The following is an 18,756-nucleotide window of genomic DNA, read 5'->3' on the forward strand; positions in this document are numbered from 1 at the left end:
CATGCAAGGTTCAGTCATTTCTTTTTTTTTAACAAATTAGCAAGTATGAGGTTTGGGGAACAGACCACAATTTAACTTGCAACCTTTTGCTTCCAGCCTTGGCTCAGTCTAGTTCCTTATTAAGTTACAACTGGTTGTCTCACATTCAGAGTATCACAAAAATATGGAGTCAACCCTAAAACAATTCACTGTCCTACATGAAGCTATGGTGAATATATTCTGGATTATTTATAACCATGAGTTCATCACCATCATTATTTTACATTTAGCCCCGCTGCATTAATATTCATAGTTAGTTGTGAACTAGAACTCTGAACATTAAATTACATTATTGTCATTTAAGAGACGGTCTATCCAGAATGTCTTACATAGATTACAATTTTATCCATTTATACATCTTGATGTTTACTGAGGTAACTGTGGGTTAAGTACCTTGCCCAAGGGTACAACAACAGTGTCCCAGTGGGGAACAGAACCAGCAACCTTTCAGCTCCAAGCCCACCTCCTTGCCACTATGCCACACTGCTACCCACACGCTCTGAACATATAAGAATTCTTATGTATGGCATGCCTCGATATAAGCAACAGCCAAATATTTCAAAATATCACTCTTTTGTGACGCTTCCAATGTTTTTTTTTTTTTTTTTTGCTAACAACATCTCACACTCACCTCCAAATAATTTTGAATCCCCTTCACCGGCTGGTCTGGAGGCGCCTTTACTACGCCACTACGGGAAAAGTAAATCGGAACCTTTAGCGGGTATGTTTAGCCGTAAATACACTGGCCACTCAGGTAGATCTTTCTGCAACATAACTGGTCTAGCAGAAAGATATACCTGAGTTCGTGCGAGTTAAGATTTTGGTGCTATTTCAAAGGATGGGCACAAGCTAAATACGAAAAACAGCTTTCAGACATACCTATATTTCGTACCGAGGTACTGGAAAAATATCAGATATCGGGCTTTGCAGCCATTCATTTTCTGAGTTTTCCTAGTTTCTACATGCGCAACTGCATGGTTCCGATGCGTTTAGCACATAAAACCTACAGACTTGAACGAACATAAGGCAAATTAGCAACAGCTATCACAGCGTATTTAGCTACAAAGTGCTGCCCTAGATTTAAACTCGTATACTGAGTGACAAATGTGGGTGTTTTTAGTCCATATCCTTACTTTAATAACAAACGATAAGTGATCAGTAAAGGAAGGTTGAACGAAGCTACCGACTTGAAAGCGACAACGTGCAGGAAGGAAAATAGGCGTTAACAGTATGCCTGTATAGAAGTCGCAGCATGTTTAATCTCGAGTCGTAAAGCACACGGAAGATGCGAATGCTTTTTCAAACAAACGCCATCAAGTAAGATGTATCTAGTATTTCTGAAAGCAGGCTGTGTATAAATTAGCAAATTAGTTTTACATTCGTTTTCTGGCAGCTATAAAACACGCGCGATACTAAAACATAGACCGTTTCCACGGTCCTATATCAGTCAGACAGTTGTGCGCTTGATGATGTCACGAAGATTGACAGAGAAGCGTGTTGTCCTCCCTTTTACGAGTTAGGGATAATCTCAAAGAAATAGTCTTTCTTCCTAATAAATCATTCAATGCACAAACGTACTACTATATTGTATTTCTTAACAGTGGATGGTTTTGTTGTTTACATGTCGTGAATCGTGCCCCTGGCCAAAAGCAAGCTTGAGGAGAAAAATGAAACTATAATCTTGTTCTTGAAATAAAGTGTACCAGAGTCTTTATTTTCAACTATTCGACTTGTCATGGTTTTTGGATTATCCACACATCCCCAGAGACATTAAGAATATACCGCTTACATGATTCAGCACGATTTTCATGCTGTCATTATACATCATGAATATTTTATTTCACATAAAGGTACTGCATTATTTATTTGTGTTTTTTATGTAAGAGTTTAGCAGACTGTAGCAATCAGGTGACATACGAACAAACAGGTAATGGAATGCAATTATGTACATGTGAAATCAAATTCGATATGTCTGTTGTTGACTCTCTGTTTTCCTTTAAAACATAGGTTCAACATCGTAGAAATTATGTAGGGCCTATGCTCTCGCGTGTTTGTGGGTATATAGATAGATAGATAGATAGATAGATAGATAGATAGATAGATAGATAGATAGTACACAACAAAAACACATTTACTTTAACCCATTCAATATCTAAACGCTGAAATATTTGTTTATAAGTTTTGCTTGAACTTGCAAATTATGTCAGTAATGGTTTTGTTGCTGTATAAAATTTTAATGTTGACACTGAAAGCTTCTAACACACTTAACGTGTCAGTACTTGCAAAACTCACAGAGCGCCTCGCTTTTAAATTAATCTTTGACGATGGTCCCTTACTCTACTCCAGCACCCGCTAATGTAGTAGGTCGAAATGCATTGGAACTGATTTCTGTGCAGTAGAGAGTGACATCGCTGCACTGGACTAAGGAACTCCGACGAGGCAAGGGAATACACGTTTGTACCATCTTTCACACCGCCGTCCCAGGCAATGAACTATAAACTTTAAGAGTGAAGAGGGAATAAAACCAAAAATGACGGTGGATTTTGAAGAATGTATTAAGGATTCACCCCGATTCAGGTAAGAGGAGCATGTTCACGCATAGAGGTCCGCGAGACTGGTCCCCGGGTTCGCTTGTTGAATTCCTTGACATTTTCAGAGATTCATTTGAAACCTAGCTTTATAAATGCAAAATACTGTATATTGCGCCTTTAAGACACATCTGTCAGTTGTTATGTAGTTATATCTGTTGCAAACACAAAGTGTCACATTTCACACATGTAGCCGAAGACGGGCTTTATTAGAGTTTTATGTTGGCCGATGTTCATTTTCTTCTTCATGGGCAAACCAATGAAGATAGCTAACTGACATTCTGAATGTTTTAGTAATTGCCGAATTCTCGGTAGCAATGACATTTACAAAACCAGACGAAATATATATGGTCTAGTTTTGCATTCTGTCTCTGGCAAGGCGAATATACATTGTGTGTGGTAAGAGACAGAAATATTTTTCTGAGGCAAGATACTCGAATGAATGAACGGCGCCTTTTATGAAACCAGCGGGCAGAAGTATCACGGAGCGAAAAACAGAAAATGGCTATGGATGAAGAGACAAGGATGCGTTTTGTTAATTACTCCCCAAGGTCTCTGAAGACATTGACTCAACTAGGCTAATTGATCAGCTGGCATGCACTATTTTTATGGTCCGTTTAAGTGGCCCGTCAATAATGTCAGGTAGATAGGTATTTATTTGTATGTTGTTTTCGCGTCTGTATTCAATTACATATGCCACATAGTTAATTGCTAATGGGAAAAAATGTGCGAATGGTTTATTTCACTTCAGCGTTAGGAAAAAATAGGGTAGCGTTCGCAGTTCTCATGTGACTAGGAGGGAAATTGATTTCGAATGAGACGATAGAGACCTAACTGTTAGAGTCTTTTGGTTTAGTCCTCTCATCTGACTCCCTTCAGCGTGCTGTGTAGGATCTTTGGAGTAGTGTTGCAGTGAGGTCGAGGGATAGGAACCAGAAACGCATGCATGGATTAAATGCAGTTAAGATAATTCACTTTCCCCTCCAGTAAATGTCATTAGTGCGATGGGGACACGTGGGGAAATTAAATGTAGAGCCTACGCATATTTTCACTGAGAAACGTCAGGATGCTTGTATATCTGATAGCATTTGGATTTGCAGAAGCGGGCTCGTTATTTTAATCAACCAGCAAATAAATACTGGGCTTTTAGCTCTGCAGCAGAGAGGTCTTCTAGATTTATGGATGCATTTGTTCAGATGGGTTGACCTATATCTGAATTTCTTGTAAAGTGAGAGGAGAATGTTTTTGTCAGTCACTGGCAATTGTGATTGTTTGCACCATGGACATTTGAAGATGATGTGTACAAATCCTTACAAGTCCAGCTGTAACATCACTTGTTTGTGTAGCTGACACCCTAATGGTACACAGCTGCATTTTGCACATGATCTCTTGATATCTGATATATATTTCACATGACCCACTTGTACAGCTAAAGCATTTCTGAAGAAAAGCTGCTAAAAGCACTGTGCTGGGGGCACGACAGAAGCATCCCATCCAGAAACTGAACGGGAAACCCAGACCCAGGTCTAGCGCTAACCTGGCTAGAACTCCGCCCTGCAATCTCCCAGTCAGTGCTTTGGAAAAACTTTGCCATCATGGGATGGTATATATCACATTGCTTGCTCCTCTGAGCAGTCTTTAATTTTCTTTTAGTCAGTGCGTTGCCTTTATGAAGCAATGTGGTTGACCTTGATGTTGACATTAACTTCTGGGCTGTCTGCAAAGGGACCCTGAAAGACATCAGCCCAGGGAGATGTTTAGGTACATAAAAATGTAGGCCTAACTTAAACACATTTAAGAATGCGATGGAAGATGGATGACCACATTCCTTCTGGCCATGGAGCTTCATCGAAGCCAGCAAAACCACCCTATTGCACCCTGTTTGACGGGGGTGTAGGTAATGGTAAACCATTGATAATGATAAACTGGTAAACCATTTTGAATGTTAAGGTCATTCAGGGCAAAAGCTGAGGTCACTACCTCAAACCTCATTCCCTCAATACACAGTTCACATCGAGTTGTCTTTGTGAACAGACAAGTTCTCTATTGAGAGAATGACAAAAAAGTTGTTGCTTTGTGGGCTCACCAGAAGAAAGGAAATAAAGCTGATGTTTTGCTGAATACCTGGATATTTGTAAATATCCCTAGGTTTTAATCATTCCCCTTATTCTCATTGCTCCTTTAGGGTAAATCACAACCTGAGTTCTGTATGAGATCATCCGATGTGCGTTCAGAGCGCACGCATGAGGTTAAAGGACAGCGTGCAAGCAGATCATTTGCATGTCAGCAGGCGATTTTCCCTCACGCCCTCCTAAAACTGCACCCACACCTCAGAGGCTGTGATTCTCAGTCATGCTGCAGCAGCTCCATAATTCATTTGAGGCTCCAGGTGGCAGGAGGATGCAAATAATCTTGTCTCTGTGGCAGGGGCTGGCTGCCCCGTCAAGGCTGTGGGGAGAGATTGAAGGGGGGAATTCAATCAATGTGCAAATTTAGGAAATGTTTCTGTACGGAGCATGACATATCCCCCGGTGTGTGAGGGGTTTAGAACCGCTGGCAGGGCTTGCCTGAGCTACAGGCACAACCCCGTCATCCCGGGAAGAGTGGAAATCCCTCTTCTAATAAGTCACAGTTGACTGCACATCCTCTCGATCTGGTCCCTCAGCCCTGCTGGGGAGCACCACTGTGGGGGGAAAGCCCAGGAGGGTTCATCCTCTGAAGGTTGGCCCAAAAGCTAAGATAGGATGTGTTAGGGGTGGATTACAGTGCCATCGTACATACTACTGAGTCCGTGGCCTTCATACACATGGGGAGAGCCTTGTCTGGTGAAAGTAGAGGGTCATGCTCTTCTGGTGAAGGTAGAGGACCAAACTCTTCTGGTGAAAGTAGAGGACCAAGCTGTCCACAGACGGCCTAGAAAAACACCCCCTCATCACCCATGTGGAGGCAGCAGTGGGCATTCCCTCGAGGGGATCTGTCTCAGTTTGGTTTCAGGGGTTGCCTCAGCGTGGCTAATGAGCACCAGGCCCCCTCGCTGGGTATTTGGTGCTGCGATGCTTACGTGAAAGTGTGGCAGCGGAATGTGCTTCGAGGGGGGCCTCCGCAGCTTCATTTTCCAGGCAGACGGCCAGGGCTCTGGATCTGCTGCAGGAAAGAGGTGCGGGCAATCAGGACCACATGCCAGCAGCACCACAGCACCCTGCAAGAAATAATAAGGAGTGTCTCCTCTTCTGGTCACTGCTGACCATCTTCAAGGCCCTCGGGTGGAAATGAAATCTTCACACTGCTCTTAGACCATGGTCCAGGGCATATGTTAGGCAGGGTGGATGTATAGCAACAGAGGAATTATGAACTCGTTTTTTGAGAAAATTGAGAGACATGAAAGTGCCTTTGAATTTTTAGAGGAGGGACTTGATTAAACCAGTGCAAATCCATAAACCTTAGCATTAAATTAGGATCGTCAGTATGAACATTCTTCTGAGCCACAGATATTTTAATTAAAATCCCTCTGGGAAGTTTGGGTTCTCGAGAGAGTAGGGGTAGAAAGGTTAAGAGTCTAAGGTTTTGAAAGGGTCAAAGGTCACCTGACACCCTGATAATGTCCATGAAATTTTTCCTAAGCCAGAGAAAAATGCTGATATGCTGCGGAAATCTGTAGACCTAATCTGTAGATCGGAACACAGAGCTTGTGTTTTGTTGTGAGAATCACCTTAAGAAGTGTGTTCATACCTTGATATGAACTGCTTTTACATTGCATTTAGTTTGCTGGCCCAGTTCATGTATTTTTTAAAAAAATTTCACACTGAACACGTAAAGGCAGGCACATTTGTTGGGCAGTGCATGACAAAGCAGTTTTAATCCTGTGAAAAACTTCAAAGAATATGCCGACTGCAAAGGATTTGACCGGACATTTCAAACGTAATGGAGCACTCCCACGGCTTTAAGCGAAGCTGACAGTTTGTCTCTGAGTTGCGTGGCAGAAAGTCAGCAGCGGTGCCGCTTCTTCAGAGGGGCTCGGCGTCTCTGTGCGGTTACTCCCCTGTCATAGTAATGACACAAAAATGCACCCGCTCTTCAATAAACATTTGGGTGGAAGAGACTTTCACAAACGAGGTTCTTTCAAACCACATTAAACGCACATGAAGTGAAGGCTCCTCACTGTTCTACGCAAGGGCCCGCAGTCTGGCTGCCACTTGCACAGCTCCGAAGGTTAAATAAATAAAGGGATGCATTCCACAGACCCACTTCCCTTTCCCAGCACCGGCTTCCAATCCTTCACCAGAGGCTGCAGAGACGGGTCGAATCCAGTCTGCGCTCGAGGAGTTTGTGCTGCCTGTCTGCCTGTCTGTCTGTCTCTCTGTCTGCATTCGTGCTCCCCGTGAGTGTGTGTGTGCGGACAGCGCATTGCACGGGGCCCAGCACGGAAACGGCAGAAACGAATCTCCCCTCCAAATCGAAGACTTCCCAGACTTGGCAGCGGTACCTTAATGACTGCCATCTGGGTCTGTGAGTCAGATCGCAGGAAGCGCTGAGCGAAGGGGTATTTACAGGAACAGCCTTCCATGTTTATGCGTGAGGGAGACGGACTTGGAGCAGCGCGGACCGCGCGCTCTCTCTTTAACCCGCCATCCACTGGCCTGTACCAGGATCAGTTTGAGTTTGTCCTCAGTCTGCTTTCTTATGCCTTGCAGAACCGAAAGGCTGTTCTTTTTCTTGAGTTGGAGGGGGGCTACAACTGAGTGCCTTTGAGTGAATTTTGACACTTGTCTTACAGATTGCATCTGTAGAGAGGCATTCCCCAACCTGCAAGGCGGGTCAAACGAGTACCACGAAGGGGTCACGGGAAAGAGTTGAAGTCGGGAGCGATTTATGAGCGCTCTGCGCATCTCTGTTTGCCCTCCGGAAGCACCGTGCAGCATTTTCTTTTGATTTTAACTGTCATTCAATTGCTGTGAATCGCGTTGGTCCATACCAGCTGCTGTCACGCCCAACATACAACACGCTATGGGGAACCTGGAGAGTTTATGTCATTTTTGTGTGAGACGAGAGACAGGAAATCACATTATGAAAAAGCACAAAATATAACAGGGAAGAAAAATCATGCAGATTGTGTGGGTGGATCCAGGTAGCGCTTCGCGGAGCTGAATCTCAGGCGTCGGCACGAGTGCAGTTGCATAACCATCTGAGAGTGGGACCCAAAGAGGCCCCGATCCTTCCCACAAGTGCAGAATTAGCCTGTGGGGCAACAGCAGGGTGGTTACTCATCTCTTCAAACAGACAGGTCTGAACTTGACAAGCAGACGGGACTGTTCCAGGAGGCACAACTATGGGAGCAAGGTCAAGTGTCTTAGCTCTTGATCTCTCGCGATTTGATGCCACATCCGCCCTTTTTTCGCCCGCATCTTCCACCCCTACCTGTAAATAATGCCAATTCCGTCTCCGGCACCGCGGCTGGCTGGCGGCCCTGTTCCTCTCTTAATCCCACAAACGCCCTCCTTCTTTGTCTTCTTGTACTCCACTCTAGTTTCACCACTTAAGTCCCTACCGTGCGCCGCTGGCGGATTAAGGAGTTGTAAGTCGATTCGGGCAATCCCTGCCAGTTTCTCTTTGTTTAAGTGCCAGGCATTTTGTTCACATCAAGTGTTTTGATTGTGGGGCAAGTTCAATTTAAGTGTAACTGGTATGCCTATGGAGGCTTTGCCCAACGTTCAAAGAACCGAACAGCAAGGTATGTTCCACTATGTACGTCGACGTCGCGTTGAAGATGCGGCCAGTAAAGGCCACTATGAGGAACGACCAATGAACCACCCTGCAGGTGGCTCTCCGGTCCTCCAGAGCTGTTGATCAGCCAGGCAAGTCGCCAAAACCCATCAGTGTAAGTTCGGCAAAACAAAGAGAGCACGGCTGACTCATGAAATGCCTGATGGTGCATTCTGCTTTGAGAGAAACCTGAAGGGTTTCACTGAATAGGAAGTCACTTATAACAGCTGAGGCTGGGAGGCTTGTCATAACAAGCTCTCCTTGTCCGTGGAAGAGGAGCTAGTCTCTGCATGCTGGGAAGCACCTCACGGAGTGCGTTGCACAACCCTCACAATAAGCCACGGCTGTGTACTTCGTGTTTGGTTTCCACAGAAACAGAAACCCAGTGCTTTTTTCCCCCTGCTTCCCACACCGGGAAAGCGGACAGAATGTGGGTTCGTGACCCCAAGACTCAACATCTGCAGTCAAAGAATGATCTTCCTTAATTGTCACGCAGGAATGTATGTATTTATGTTTTGGCTGTGTGGGATCAGAGCGGACCACAATGTTAGGCTACATCTCCTTTTTTTTTCGTTTTCTTCCTCTGAGACACATTTAAGGACAAAGGCTCACAAAACATGTGTGGAGCAGTGCCTATATTCTGTCTAAAAGTGTTCTTATACATGATTGTTTGAATATATGGGTTCCACATCACTGAATGCATTTGTGAAAGCACACAAATCTCCAGTTTCAACCCATCAACAGACCACACAGTGTGCCTTGTCCAAGTTGTAAAGTTAATTTAGGCCCAGATTCAATCTAACCTCTAAGCACTTACCTTTAAGGAACCAATTTTAAAGTGTCACATTTTCTTTAACTTTCCATTTATTTTAATGATCACCATACTCAGTGCTGTGTGAGTGTTAATACACACTTGCATAAATTTGTTACTCTGTGTTAAGGCCAAACCATGTTGCGTTAAGGTTGAATCAGGGCAGAAGCCAAACTGATAATCCGGTAATTGATTATGATTGATTATGATTATCTTCTGCTCAGCCTGTCCCTATGACATGAACGGTCAATGTCCACACTGCAAATAAGAACTGGTTCACAACCAGTTTTCTCTTCTTGGTTAAGCAAATAAAAGACAGCAAACAAAAAAAAAAAACTGCGTCAACAGGATATGCCCCCCTCCCCAGACACCTTTTTTTCCGGCACAGTCACCAGAAAAATGAATGCATAATTGTTTATGGTGTTATTATTAGTTTATGTAAGATCATCTTTGGTGAGGTGGTTATATCCTATGAGCGCTTGGAAGTGAATGTGGAGCGCTCCCACTCTCACTGAGTCATACTGGCAACACACGGCAGCAGATGGCAGGAGAGCAAGAGGCAATGGACGTCAGTCAGGCCCACTCAGAGAAGGTAGGTGTTCCAAACGGCTCCAAGGCTCTCAGAGACGTGCCCCGTTCCTTCAAGGGTGATGAGAGTCACTGCTGGTAGAGATTAGTGAAGGATCCCGCTATAAACTTTAAATCGCATCCTAAATCCACCCCTCCGTCAGCCGAAGCTGGATGCATATTGGTTTGTCGTTGCGATCGTTTCATCCGTAGCGTCTTTGACGCCGTTGTGCGGATTACGATGCACTAAGCAGATTGATAACAAACAGAAACGGATTTGAGCTCACGGGTTGAGCATCCAGGGAACGGAGGAGCCGTGAAAAACAGTAGACGCGAGCGCGGTTCTGAAACTGCCTTTATTGCAGGGAGATTATGGAACGGCAACCCAGAAAATTACCAGGGGCCGGCTGCATTTCGAGGTTCGAAGTGTTGTTGACGATTCCAGCGGAATTCTTCGTAATCTTGCAGGATTTATTCTACTCAAAAGGGCTTTCCCTGTGGATATTTTCATAAGGGATAATTCTGTTACCCTGGATTTAGGCCCAGCCAGTGTCAATGTAGAAACCGTCCAGTGAAGACCAACCAAAATAACCTTGGGGATGAAAAGCGCGCCTGATATAGCCAAATTAAGAAATTATACTCTCCGGCAGGGGGTGGGGGGATCAAGAGGAACATATCCAAAGCCTTGAACTTGTTCGATCAACAGTCTAATCTTACAAAAACCCTGCTTGTCTCGTCTAGAAGGAAAATATTTATAACTTCTGGGAAACCTTTGCCGGTCCATTCCAAACTGCAAGCAAATATGACACATCCTTAAGGAAGTTACTGTTTAACTGGTGTCCACCCTTTCATAACTGAAATTATTATGTGAAATGGTAAAGCACTATGCAGTCTGGCGGAAATTTGAATTTGCAGCCTTAGAAAGTGTCTGTGTACAGAGTGAATCACCCTGTTCACTGTGAGCACCAAGACTAAAATCTTTTTATGTCCAAACTAATAAAGGGCTTGACAACTACCTGCAAAGCACCCTGAGTAATGGAGATATGGCTCCACATAATTCTTACCGAAAGGAATACTGTTAATGTAAGTGGAGCTGATCATTACATCATGTGCGTCCAAACTGGGGACTATTCTGTAGATCTGCCAGGACCCAGAAACAGCCCTGATTGAAAATACGGCTAGAGCATTCCTTAGAGCACTCACAACCATTTTCTGTAAAATGATTATTTGAAAGGCTGTTTTCCTTACATTTTAATATGAATATTTGATTGTAATTTAGCTTAATATGTATTTGTATATTTTTTTTCTTTTTTATTTAATGAAAAAGTGAATCAGTGTTTGCCTTTTCCAAGCTTAAATTGATTTAAGAGTTGATTTCTCCTGAATGGGAGATTTATATAGGCTTGGTACGTCCAAGCAGTCACCTTTCCTGGGTTTTACTTCATTGGTTTTACGTAGGTCTACACAGGCTCTCACCCTCACAAAGCACGTGCCATACACCCCAGGCTCTCTCTCCAAATCCTTTGATGTCCTATCATATGGAGATAGAGGTCACTGAAGTCCGTTGTGTCAGATAGTTTCACTGCAGTTGAGCTATCCACGATCCCATCATCTCGGAAGTGTTTTGCTGAATACCCGGTCTTGACACAAAGCAGAACAGAGCCGTTGATTACATTGCCTACAACATCCGTACAAGAACACAGACTGGGGAGAGCTCTGTGTTCCATCTGATCCTTCAGGATTAGGGCAAAATCTTACAGCAAGACTGCAGCTTCCGTTTATCAGTGGGCCTGCGTTTCACAACAAGCTCTTATGTCAACTTTTTGACAGATTCTGCATCGATTAACCAAGAGACAGACACAGACGTGACTAATATTGACTAGTATTACTAATATTGATGCAAATGTTACATAAAGCTTTTCTGTGATAAAGGGTAAACCAGTTCCACATATTTGTATGTTGAAATTGTGGCGCAGTCTTGCACCCGGTACATCAATGAATTTTGCCATTTAATAGCATCGGCTGTGATAAACAGACAACCGTTAAACCCACAAAAATGTGTCACACAAGGGTTTTATGACCCAGGCTCTGAGTTGCACTATCTTGCAGCGCACATCAAATTGCTCTCAGAGGGACTGTGTTGTTTCGTTGCCAGCCTAATTTCATCCTTAGCGCATCCCATATGGCTGTCCAAAAATGTGAACATTTGCTGATTTAGGAGTTACACCAATAACACACACTGTCAAAATCTAGATGAGAAAATATTTTGAATAGCCCGTGTCAAAAGGTTTGCTCATGAGGGACGCGCTATCTTGCAAAGGAGATAACAAGGAGACATGCCCGGGCATTAACCAATGGTCCATGTGACCCAGAATTTCTGTCTGTATTGATCCAGGGGGGGAGCGATGAATGGGGTGTCTGTCAACTTGTCGGGAGGGGGGTGTGGGTGCAGGGGCCGATCTGTCTGTCTCTTTTACAGGCCCACTTTGTTAATGCGACCTCTGGCACAAGCCTGTCCGGGATCCAGAGTCTTCCTTGGTTTGTCAGCAGAATGCAGGCATTGTTCGGGGCAGCCTCGTATTCTGCAGTGATACAGGGTCCTTTCATTGTCGCTCATTGGCTTGGGGCTAGTTTGGTGGATGCAGCTTCCCGGGGGCAGCTGTGATTGCTGTAAGGCTGTCTTTATGCCGCAGGACCTGTCATTGACTCATGATGAGCTCTGAGGAAGGAACAGAGAACCATTTAAGGGATGTGCTTTTTCTTCTTTTTTTTTTTTCTTTTTCTTTTCACACAAAATATATGCTTTTAATGGATAAGAGCCTAAATATACATTTGATCCACGGTCATCTGATATGTGACCTTTGTGAGTCGGCATAGTGTTCCAGTAATGTGTTTTGCATGTAGGGTGAAGCGCTTGTCAGCGGTAACAACATTCCCTTGGAGAGCTTGATACTTAACACACTGTAAGTTTTGAAAAGAGCTCAATATTTTACATACGTTTAAAAGCACTTTGTGTCTCCCTCATGGCCATGAAATGATTGCCCATCCCTCCGCAGGTATGAGATGTTGTCAGCGTGTGCGGTAATCTCTCGTGGCGGTTGGCGGGGCGCACTGGTTGTGCATTCTCACTGCCTGAGTGGCAAGGTGTACATCAGAAGGCGGTTATTGTGAATCATCACACTCACTTTGTGTTGAGTGATCTCTGTCACTCGTCTTGTTTGGGTTATTTGTACAGGTAAAATGTAAAATAAGGACGCTATTGTCACTGACTGGGTGTTACTGTGGTACATCAGGCAAAAGAAATACACAAAAAGAAGCCATAACAACAGATTAAGCAAAACATCACAAATCATTTTTGGCATTGGATAAGATAGGTGAATGTTTAATTTGCAGCCTACAAGCACCAGCTTTGATATTGAAACATTAATGAATGATATCACATGACGATTGCATCATCTCCAATAAAACATAACAGTTAGAGGTAAAGCTTATCTCTGGAGAAGGTCTAAGGGATTATCTGAGGGTACTTTTCAATTGCATAGTGTAAATGAGGGATTTGTTTAAATTCAACACACGAATTGTATTCCAGCGTGGGCATACCTACGGCATAGCATAAAGAGGACATATGTTACATGGAAATAGTAATTACATCCAGTGAAGCCATCTCTTATTGTCAGTCCTGAATATGTACAGTTGATTGTCCTTTGAAATGCTCACTGGAATATTCAGGTCTTTGTTAAGCCATGAGGTCAGATGCAGTCTTGTTCATCTCACCAAGGATAATGCGTGTTATTTTTATCACATTCTGAAGGCTGCAGAAGTGAATAGGTTTGACTTTTCCTCCAGAGATCATTTATTCATGACCTTACCATCTCAAAGGGCGCATGTCTTACTGTAAAAAATGATGTATGGCCACGCCGTAAGAGGTTTTGCCATAAAATTTAATCTCAGAAGGAATTGTTTTGAATAAGCTGCTTCTATTGCTATTTAAAGAAAGGCTTCTCTCTTTACCTATACACAAATGTGTGGCACGGCAGGAATTCATGGCAGCATGTACAAGTCTCAAGCCTTCCGCTATGAGCCCATCGAAATTATGCTCAGGGGCTTAGAAAAACTGGCATTTCTCACTTAATTGAAGAAAAAGAAATCATGCAGACCATGAAGGAAACTTTGGGGATTTCGGACTCCTCATGAGGCACTTGAAGCTTAGTCAATCACATTACTGCACACATTCTACACCACAGGCTTCATGCTGGCCACCACGCGGTGAAAAGCTGGAGGCAGAGGAATGACCACGAGGCATTTCGTTCATATTTATAGGGGGGGTTGATGAAGAGGTGTTTGGAGCAGAGCTTTCCCTCCGAGTTCATGCAAAGGAGGCCACAGTCAGCATTTGCCTTGCAGAGGCACCTGACCGAGAGAACTCTCATCAGTTGCCAAACCTGTGGCGAGAGCGATGACTCTCCCGTGATCTCAGTTCGTGGTTTACGTTCTGTTGCATGGATGTGAACCACGCTGAAGGACAAAAAAAAAACTCCGCAAAAGCACAGCAGCCACATTTTGCCTAGAGTGCATTACGCATCACTTCTGCTTTGAAACTGAGATTTCAGATCCCTGTGTGCTGTCACACTGAAGGCTGATGTCAAAGATGAAGGATGCCTCTGGTGAGAATACTATTTTCTGTTTCTGTTTTTTTCCATACTGTAGGATTTCCTTGCATTTTGTTGTTGCATGCTTCGCAGGCAGTTGCTGATTATGGCTTCTGCTCTGTTTCTTGCTGACCTCCTTCCACTCTGAATCTGTGTCGCTGGCTCCTCCGTCCTCCCTCTTGGGGTGCTTTCTCCTCCAGACTGGGGGTGCTGCAGAGTAGGGGGTCCGGAATGCTGCCCTGTGATTGGGCACTCAGCGTTGGCGGTGGGCCGGCACTCATGTGGCCCACCCGTGAACGTCCTAATGCCGTGTCGCTGCAAATGATTGGAGAGAGTGACTGTGGGGATGGGCCTGGAGTGTCAGCTGATGTGGTCAGGCGGGGGGCCTGAGTTGGTGGGTGCTGTGTGCTGTGTGCTGTGTGCTGGGCTGAAGGTGTCATCACAGGGTGGTTCCTTCAGTATTCACAGTGTTACAGGCAACAGCAGGAAGTGACTTTAAGCAAACCAGAAGCATTGTGGGTATCTTCGTAAGTGAGCGATCTATGCAAAATGTTAGTGTTTGTGGGCAAGTCTGTCAGCAAATTAGGAAGGCATGAACCACTGATTTGATGCTCTCGGTGGCTGCTCCTCTTTTTTATTGTTGTATATTTTTTTCTGTTTTGAACTATCCATCCAATTGCTATCGCTTAAAGGCAACAGTGATGGGGCTGATGCAAGTTCTCTGAAATCTTTTTAGCCCAATCGTGTTTGCTGTTCATTTTCTGCTATCATTCATGGTCTGTCAATTGGATAATTGATCGTGAGCTAAGACTGCAGTCAGACTAGTGTTTGAGTCCAGGATAATGAATGTCAAATTCAAACAAGAGGGCCATTCCACGTGCTGGTGCAGGAGATCAAAGCGATGGAGTGACCGTGCTACAGTCTCGTCAGAGATTGGCTTCCATTGCATCAGCCCCACCCATGACTACATTACAGCACAAGCCTGTTTTAACCATTATAAAAATGTGACGGGATTATTTTGGAAACTCAACCCCCAAACATGGAAGGCCTCCATTTTGTTCCCAGTCATGAGAGGCGGTGTGGTGTTTTTGTTGATAATTGTTAACAAGGTCTTTAAGGCCCGGGCCTTCGTAGCAATCAAGGTTTTCTGAACATCCCTTCGGCTTGAAGACTGCACCACTTGAAAAATTCAACAGCAAGGTATCTCAGAATAAACGCACTGCCAAAAGGAATATGAGATTGCGGAAGCCTTGTGATGTTTCTGAGGGGCCTGCTGTGCCTTCAGACTCCAGTAATTACTCTGCTAAACATCCGGGTCAGACATATGCCTCTGTTCCCTGCAATACTCTCCTGCTATTTATGTCACATTTGTATATTCTATAATCCAGGCCAAGATTACAGCTTGCTTTTTTCCTTTTTGGTACCCACTGACAAAAATGGTCTTTCACCTTTATTGTTTAACATGCATATTTAATTGCAACTTCACATATAAGTTGGGTTTCTTAGAATACAAGTCCATATTGTAATATGTTCTATTGTATTTGAAAAAATGAACTACAGGGATGGCCTTCAGTTGGAAACATCAGTGGTCCTTGCAAGGCATATTTATAGATGCCTGGTCCAACCGTACTCGCTCCCTGGGTTTTATTTTCTTGTAAAACAACCCATGGTGCGTTTTCAGTAACTTTCTTATTGAGCAGAGCCTAGCCCTGGTCATACGTCAGACGACAAAGCCAGCAAATTCCCTTTCAACCAAGGAAAATTCCAGCCCAACCCAAATGACTGGTTCAGCATGTTGGGTTGTTTTTCTGCAAACTGAGGCATTCAGGCACAATGTCACATGTCAAAAATGTGCTGTGAGTTATGAGAGAATATATTGCGAATCATCACAAGAAACTTACATTACTATTGGCCTGCCATTAGACAGAATTCTGAATGGGGATGGATGTCATGACAATATGACATTTGAGAGAGGCATATTTGTAGAATGAATTCGTTCTTGCCTGACCGAAAGGATTTTGTCATTCAGTCATCTTATTGTTTTCAGAGCTGTCTTAGCCGAACCCGCAGTCAATTAGTGGCCGTCAAGTCCATGTTCGTTAGCTGTGTTTCTTGATTATGTAACATGGTCTCAGCAGTATGTCAGCGGTGAGACCATGAGCACAAGAATCCTCCCGTCCTCAAGCCTGTTTGAGTGATGGAGCAGGGTGATTGAACTGCTCTGCAGGCTTTGTGCTCAGTGAGGGACAGAACCTGGCAGCAGTTCTTGTTTCTGTATGGTGAGGCATTTTGCAAACCCGGGAGAGAGACCTCAGCGAAGGGTTTTGCTTAATAAACTGGTTCTATAGAACATCCTGTGAAACGACAGAGGAACCCGGGACCAAGGCCAGAGCAAACAGAAACCCGCTCGCCTGTCTTAGCAGCTGATTGGATTGTGTGAAAAGGTTATTAAGCGCCCGAGCCTCTCGGCCTCTTTTTCGCGAGGCCCATTTTCAGGTGAGGAGATGAGCTTTCAGTTGCAGACATACGTATTACTCTGGGACATGAGCTTGGGGCCTAGAGCATGTCCTCTGTGTGTGGCCCTGACCAGGAGACCCCAGCTGAAGATCAGAGGTGCGGCGTGACAGTTGGGGACATACTGTAGAGGCTGAATGTGGTGATGCCTAACTTTGGGGACAGGGACATGCATCCAGTGAGTGGAGTGGGGAAGAGCAGTGGTCACATCAGCCTGACAGCTGGCGGATGGGCTCAGGGGATGACTTGTTTCACCAGACAGGGCAGCTTGGCTTTCATGAGAATAGCCTCCCATGGTATGCCCGAATGACGCACTGTCAGTGAGGTTTCCTAGTTCTTCTTCAGAACAAAAATGTTTAAATATATTGTGGTTCTGTCATCTGGGAAATCGCTGGAAATCCAGTGAAATCCCGTGAGTGGTCTGGCAGTATCTTTGAAATGCTTGAAATTGTCATTACAAATTCATGGCCACTCACCATGAAGCTTAATGTTAAAAGTATTTCACTTTAATAACCGCCTTCGAATGCAACATATGGTCATGTTGGATTAGCGCTCTTTAAGATGTTATTTTTACCCGTCCCTTGAGGATATTGTATTTTGCCTTGGAATGTCTGAATGTCTTTCTTTCTGTCCATCTGTACCAAAGGGACGCAGTAATGATGTTTTACCCTAGATGCCGAAGCTTCAGGGCGAGGGTCTGCAATCGGGTGATTCAGATTATAATTTTTCTGTTTTAGTGTGCAGAAAGCCTTAACGTGATCTACATTGGATTCATCCAGATTTGAACCCGATAATCCAGACCCAGCATTTGATCCCAATTAAATATAGCTTTCGCAGAACATAAGAGGCTTTGTTCTTCCATCGGCCAGCATTTGGATAATTCCCACTCATGGGTCACCGCTGTGTCATTTCTATATTGATGTGTAACGTGACATTTTGGATCCTCCAGCCATGGGATGGTATTTGTAAGGTTGTGCTTTTAGCACCTTTGAGTGAGTGATTGTGGGTTTGTGTGTCATGCAGGTAACACACGTTAACATGTGTGCTACTCTATATGTAGTATTTCATCTCTACTCCTTTTGTACCCCGTATCTGCATTTTTATCAGCAGCTCCATTGTTCTTTTGCCTTCGCAGTGACATCATTCCTTCATGTTTTGGTAGGCAATGGGGGCAAGGTTTTAAGATGCTGCAGTGAAGAGCCGATTAAAAAAAGAAATAGTTGTGGAAGATTTACTGGTCTGAACTTGCAGGCCTCCCGAGTTGTCATCAGGTGAGAATGACGAGCGTCAGGAGGACTGAAGTCTCGCCTCTTTCCAGCCACGTGAAATAGGATTTCTGTCATGCGTCTCGGCTCCCTCTTTAAACGGACCGTTTTTATTTGCTTCCCGAGTTCGATCTTCCCGGTATCAGGTCGCACGTGGCGCTGCTACAGCGTTCGTCCCCAGGCTCGTCCTCTGGGATGATGGCAGCTCAGACCGTACAGCAGCTTCCTCTTACCACGTCGGTGCAGCAGTGCGTAAAGCATGGTGTTTCTCTTCACACGGTAGAAGGTTATCACCACTGAGACTTTGCTTGCTGTTCACACCAACATAAAAAAAACCCAATTCCATAAGCAGCATCTCCCTCAAACTGCAGCCGAGACTCAGCTTTAACGAGCAAGCTCCAGTCCCCAAAAGCTGGAAAACCCAAATTAAATTCCATAATCGGCGTTTCCCAGAAGCACCGCTGGGCTGACGTGTCACCAGGGCACTCGTAAAACTGCCCATTTTAGGATTAGCGTCAGCCACACACCGTCACAATTGTTCAGTATCTCACTGTAAAGTGGTT

General features: G+C 44.3%; 2 protein-coding genes across 5 annotated transcripts in view; one reads left to right on the plus strand and one right to left on the minus strand.

Annotated features, from left to right (window-relative positions):
* Positions 1-1,054, minus strand: part of pusl1 (pseudouridine synthase like 1) — a 28,303-nt gene extending 27,249 nt beyond the window's left edge. Inside the window, exons 1-2 of the mRNA XM_036532253.1 lie at positions 919-1,054; positions 671-728 (exon numbers count right to left, since the gene is read on the minus strand). Of these exons, the coding sequence (XP_036388146.1) occupies positions 671-728; positions 919-977 (117 nt within the window). The 5' untranslated portion in view covers positions 978-1,054. The remainder of the gene's footprint in view (positions 1-670; positions 729-918) is intronic.
* A 1,378-nt stretch (positions 1,055-2,432) lies between these two features.
* The window catches only part of LOC118779118 (arf-GAP with coiled-coil, ANK repeat and PH domain-containing protein 3-like), a 96,301-nt gene continuing 79,977 nt past the window's right edge, over positions 2,433-18,756 (plus strand). For all 4 annotated transcript variants that reach the window (XM_036531019.1, XM_036531021.1, XM_036531020.1 and 1 more), the window contains exon 1: positions 2,433-2,616. In XM_036531019.1, coding sequence (XP_036386912.1) covers positions 2,570-2,616 — 47 coding nt within the window. In that variant the 5' untranslated portion in view covers positions 2,433-2,569. The remainder of the gene's footprint in view (positions 2,617-18,756) is intronic.

The sequence above is a fragment of the Megalops cyprinoides genome, chromosome 6, assembly GCF_013368585.1.
Source record: "Megalops cyprinoides isolate fMegCyp1 chromosome 6, fMegCyp1.pri, whole genome shotgun sequence".
NCBI lineage: Eukaryota > Metazoa > Chordata > Actinopteri > Elopiformes > Megalopidae > Megalops > Megalops cyprinoides.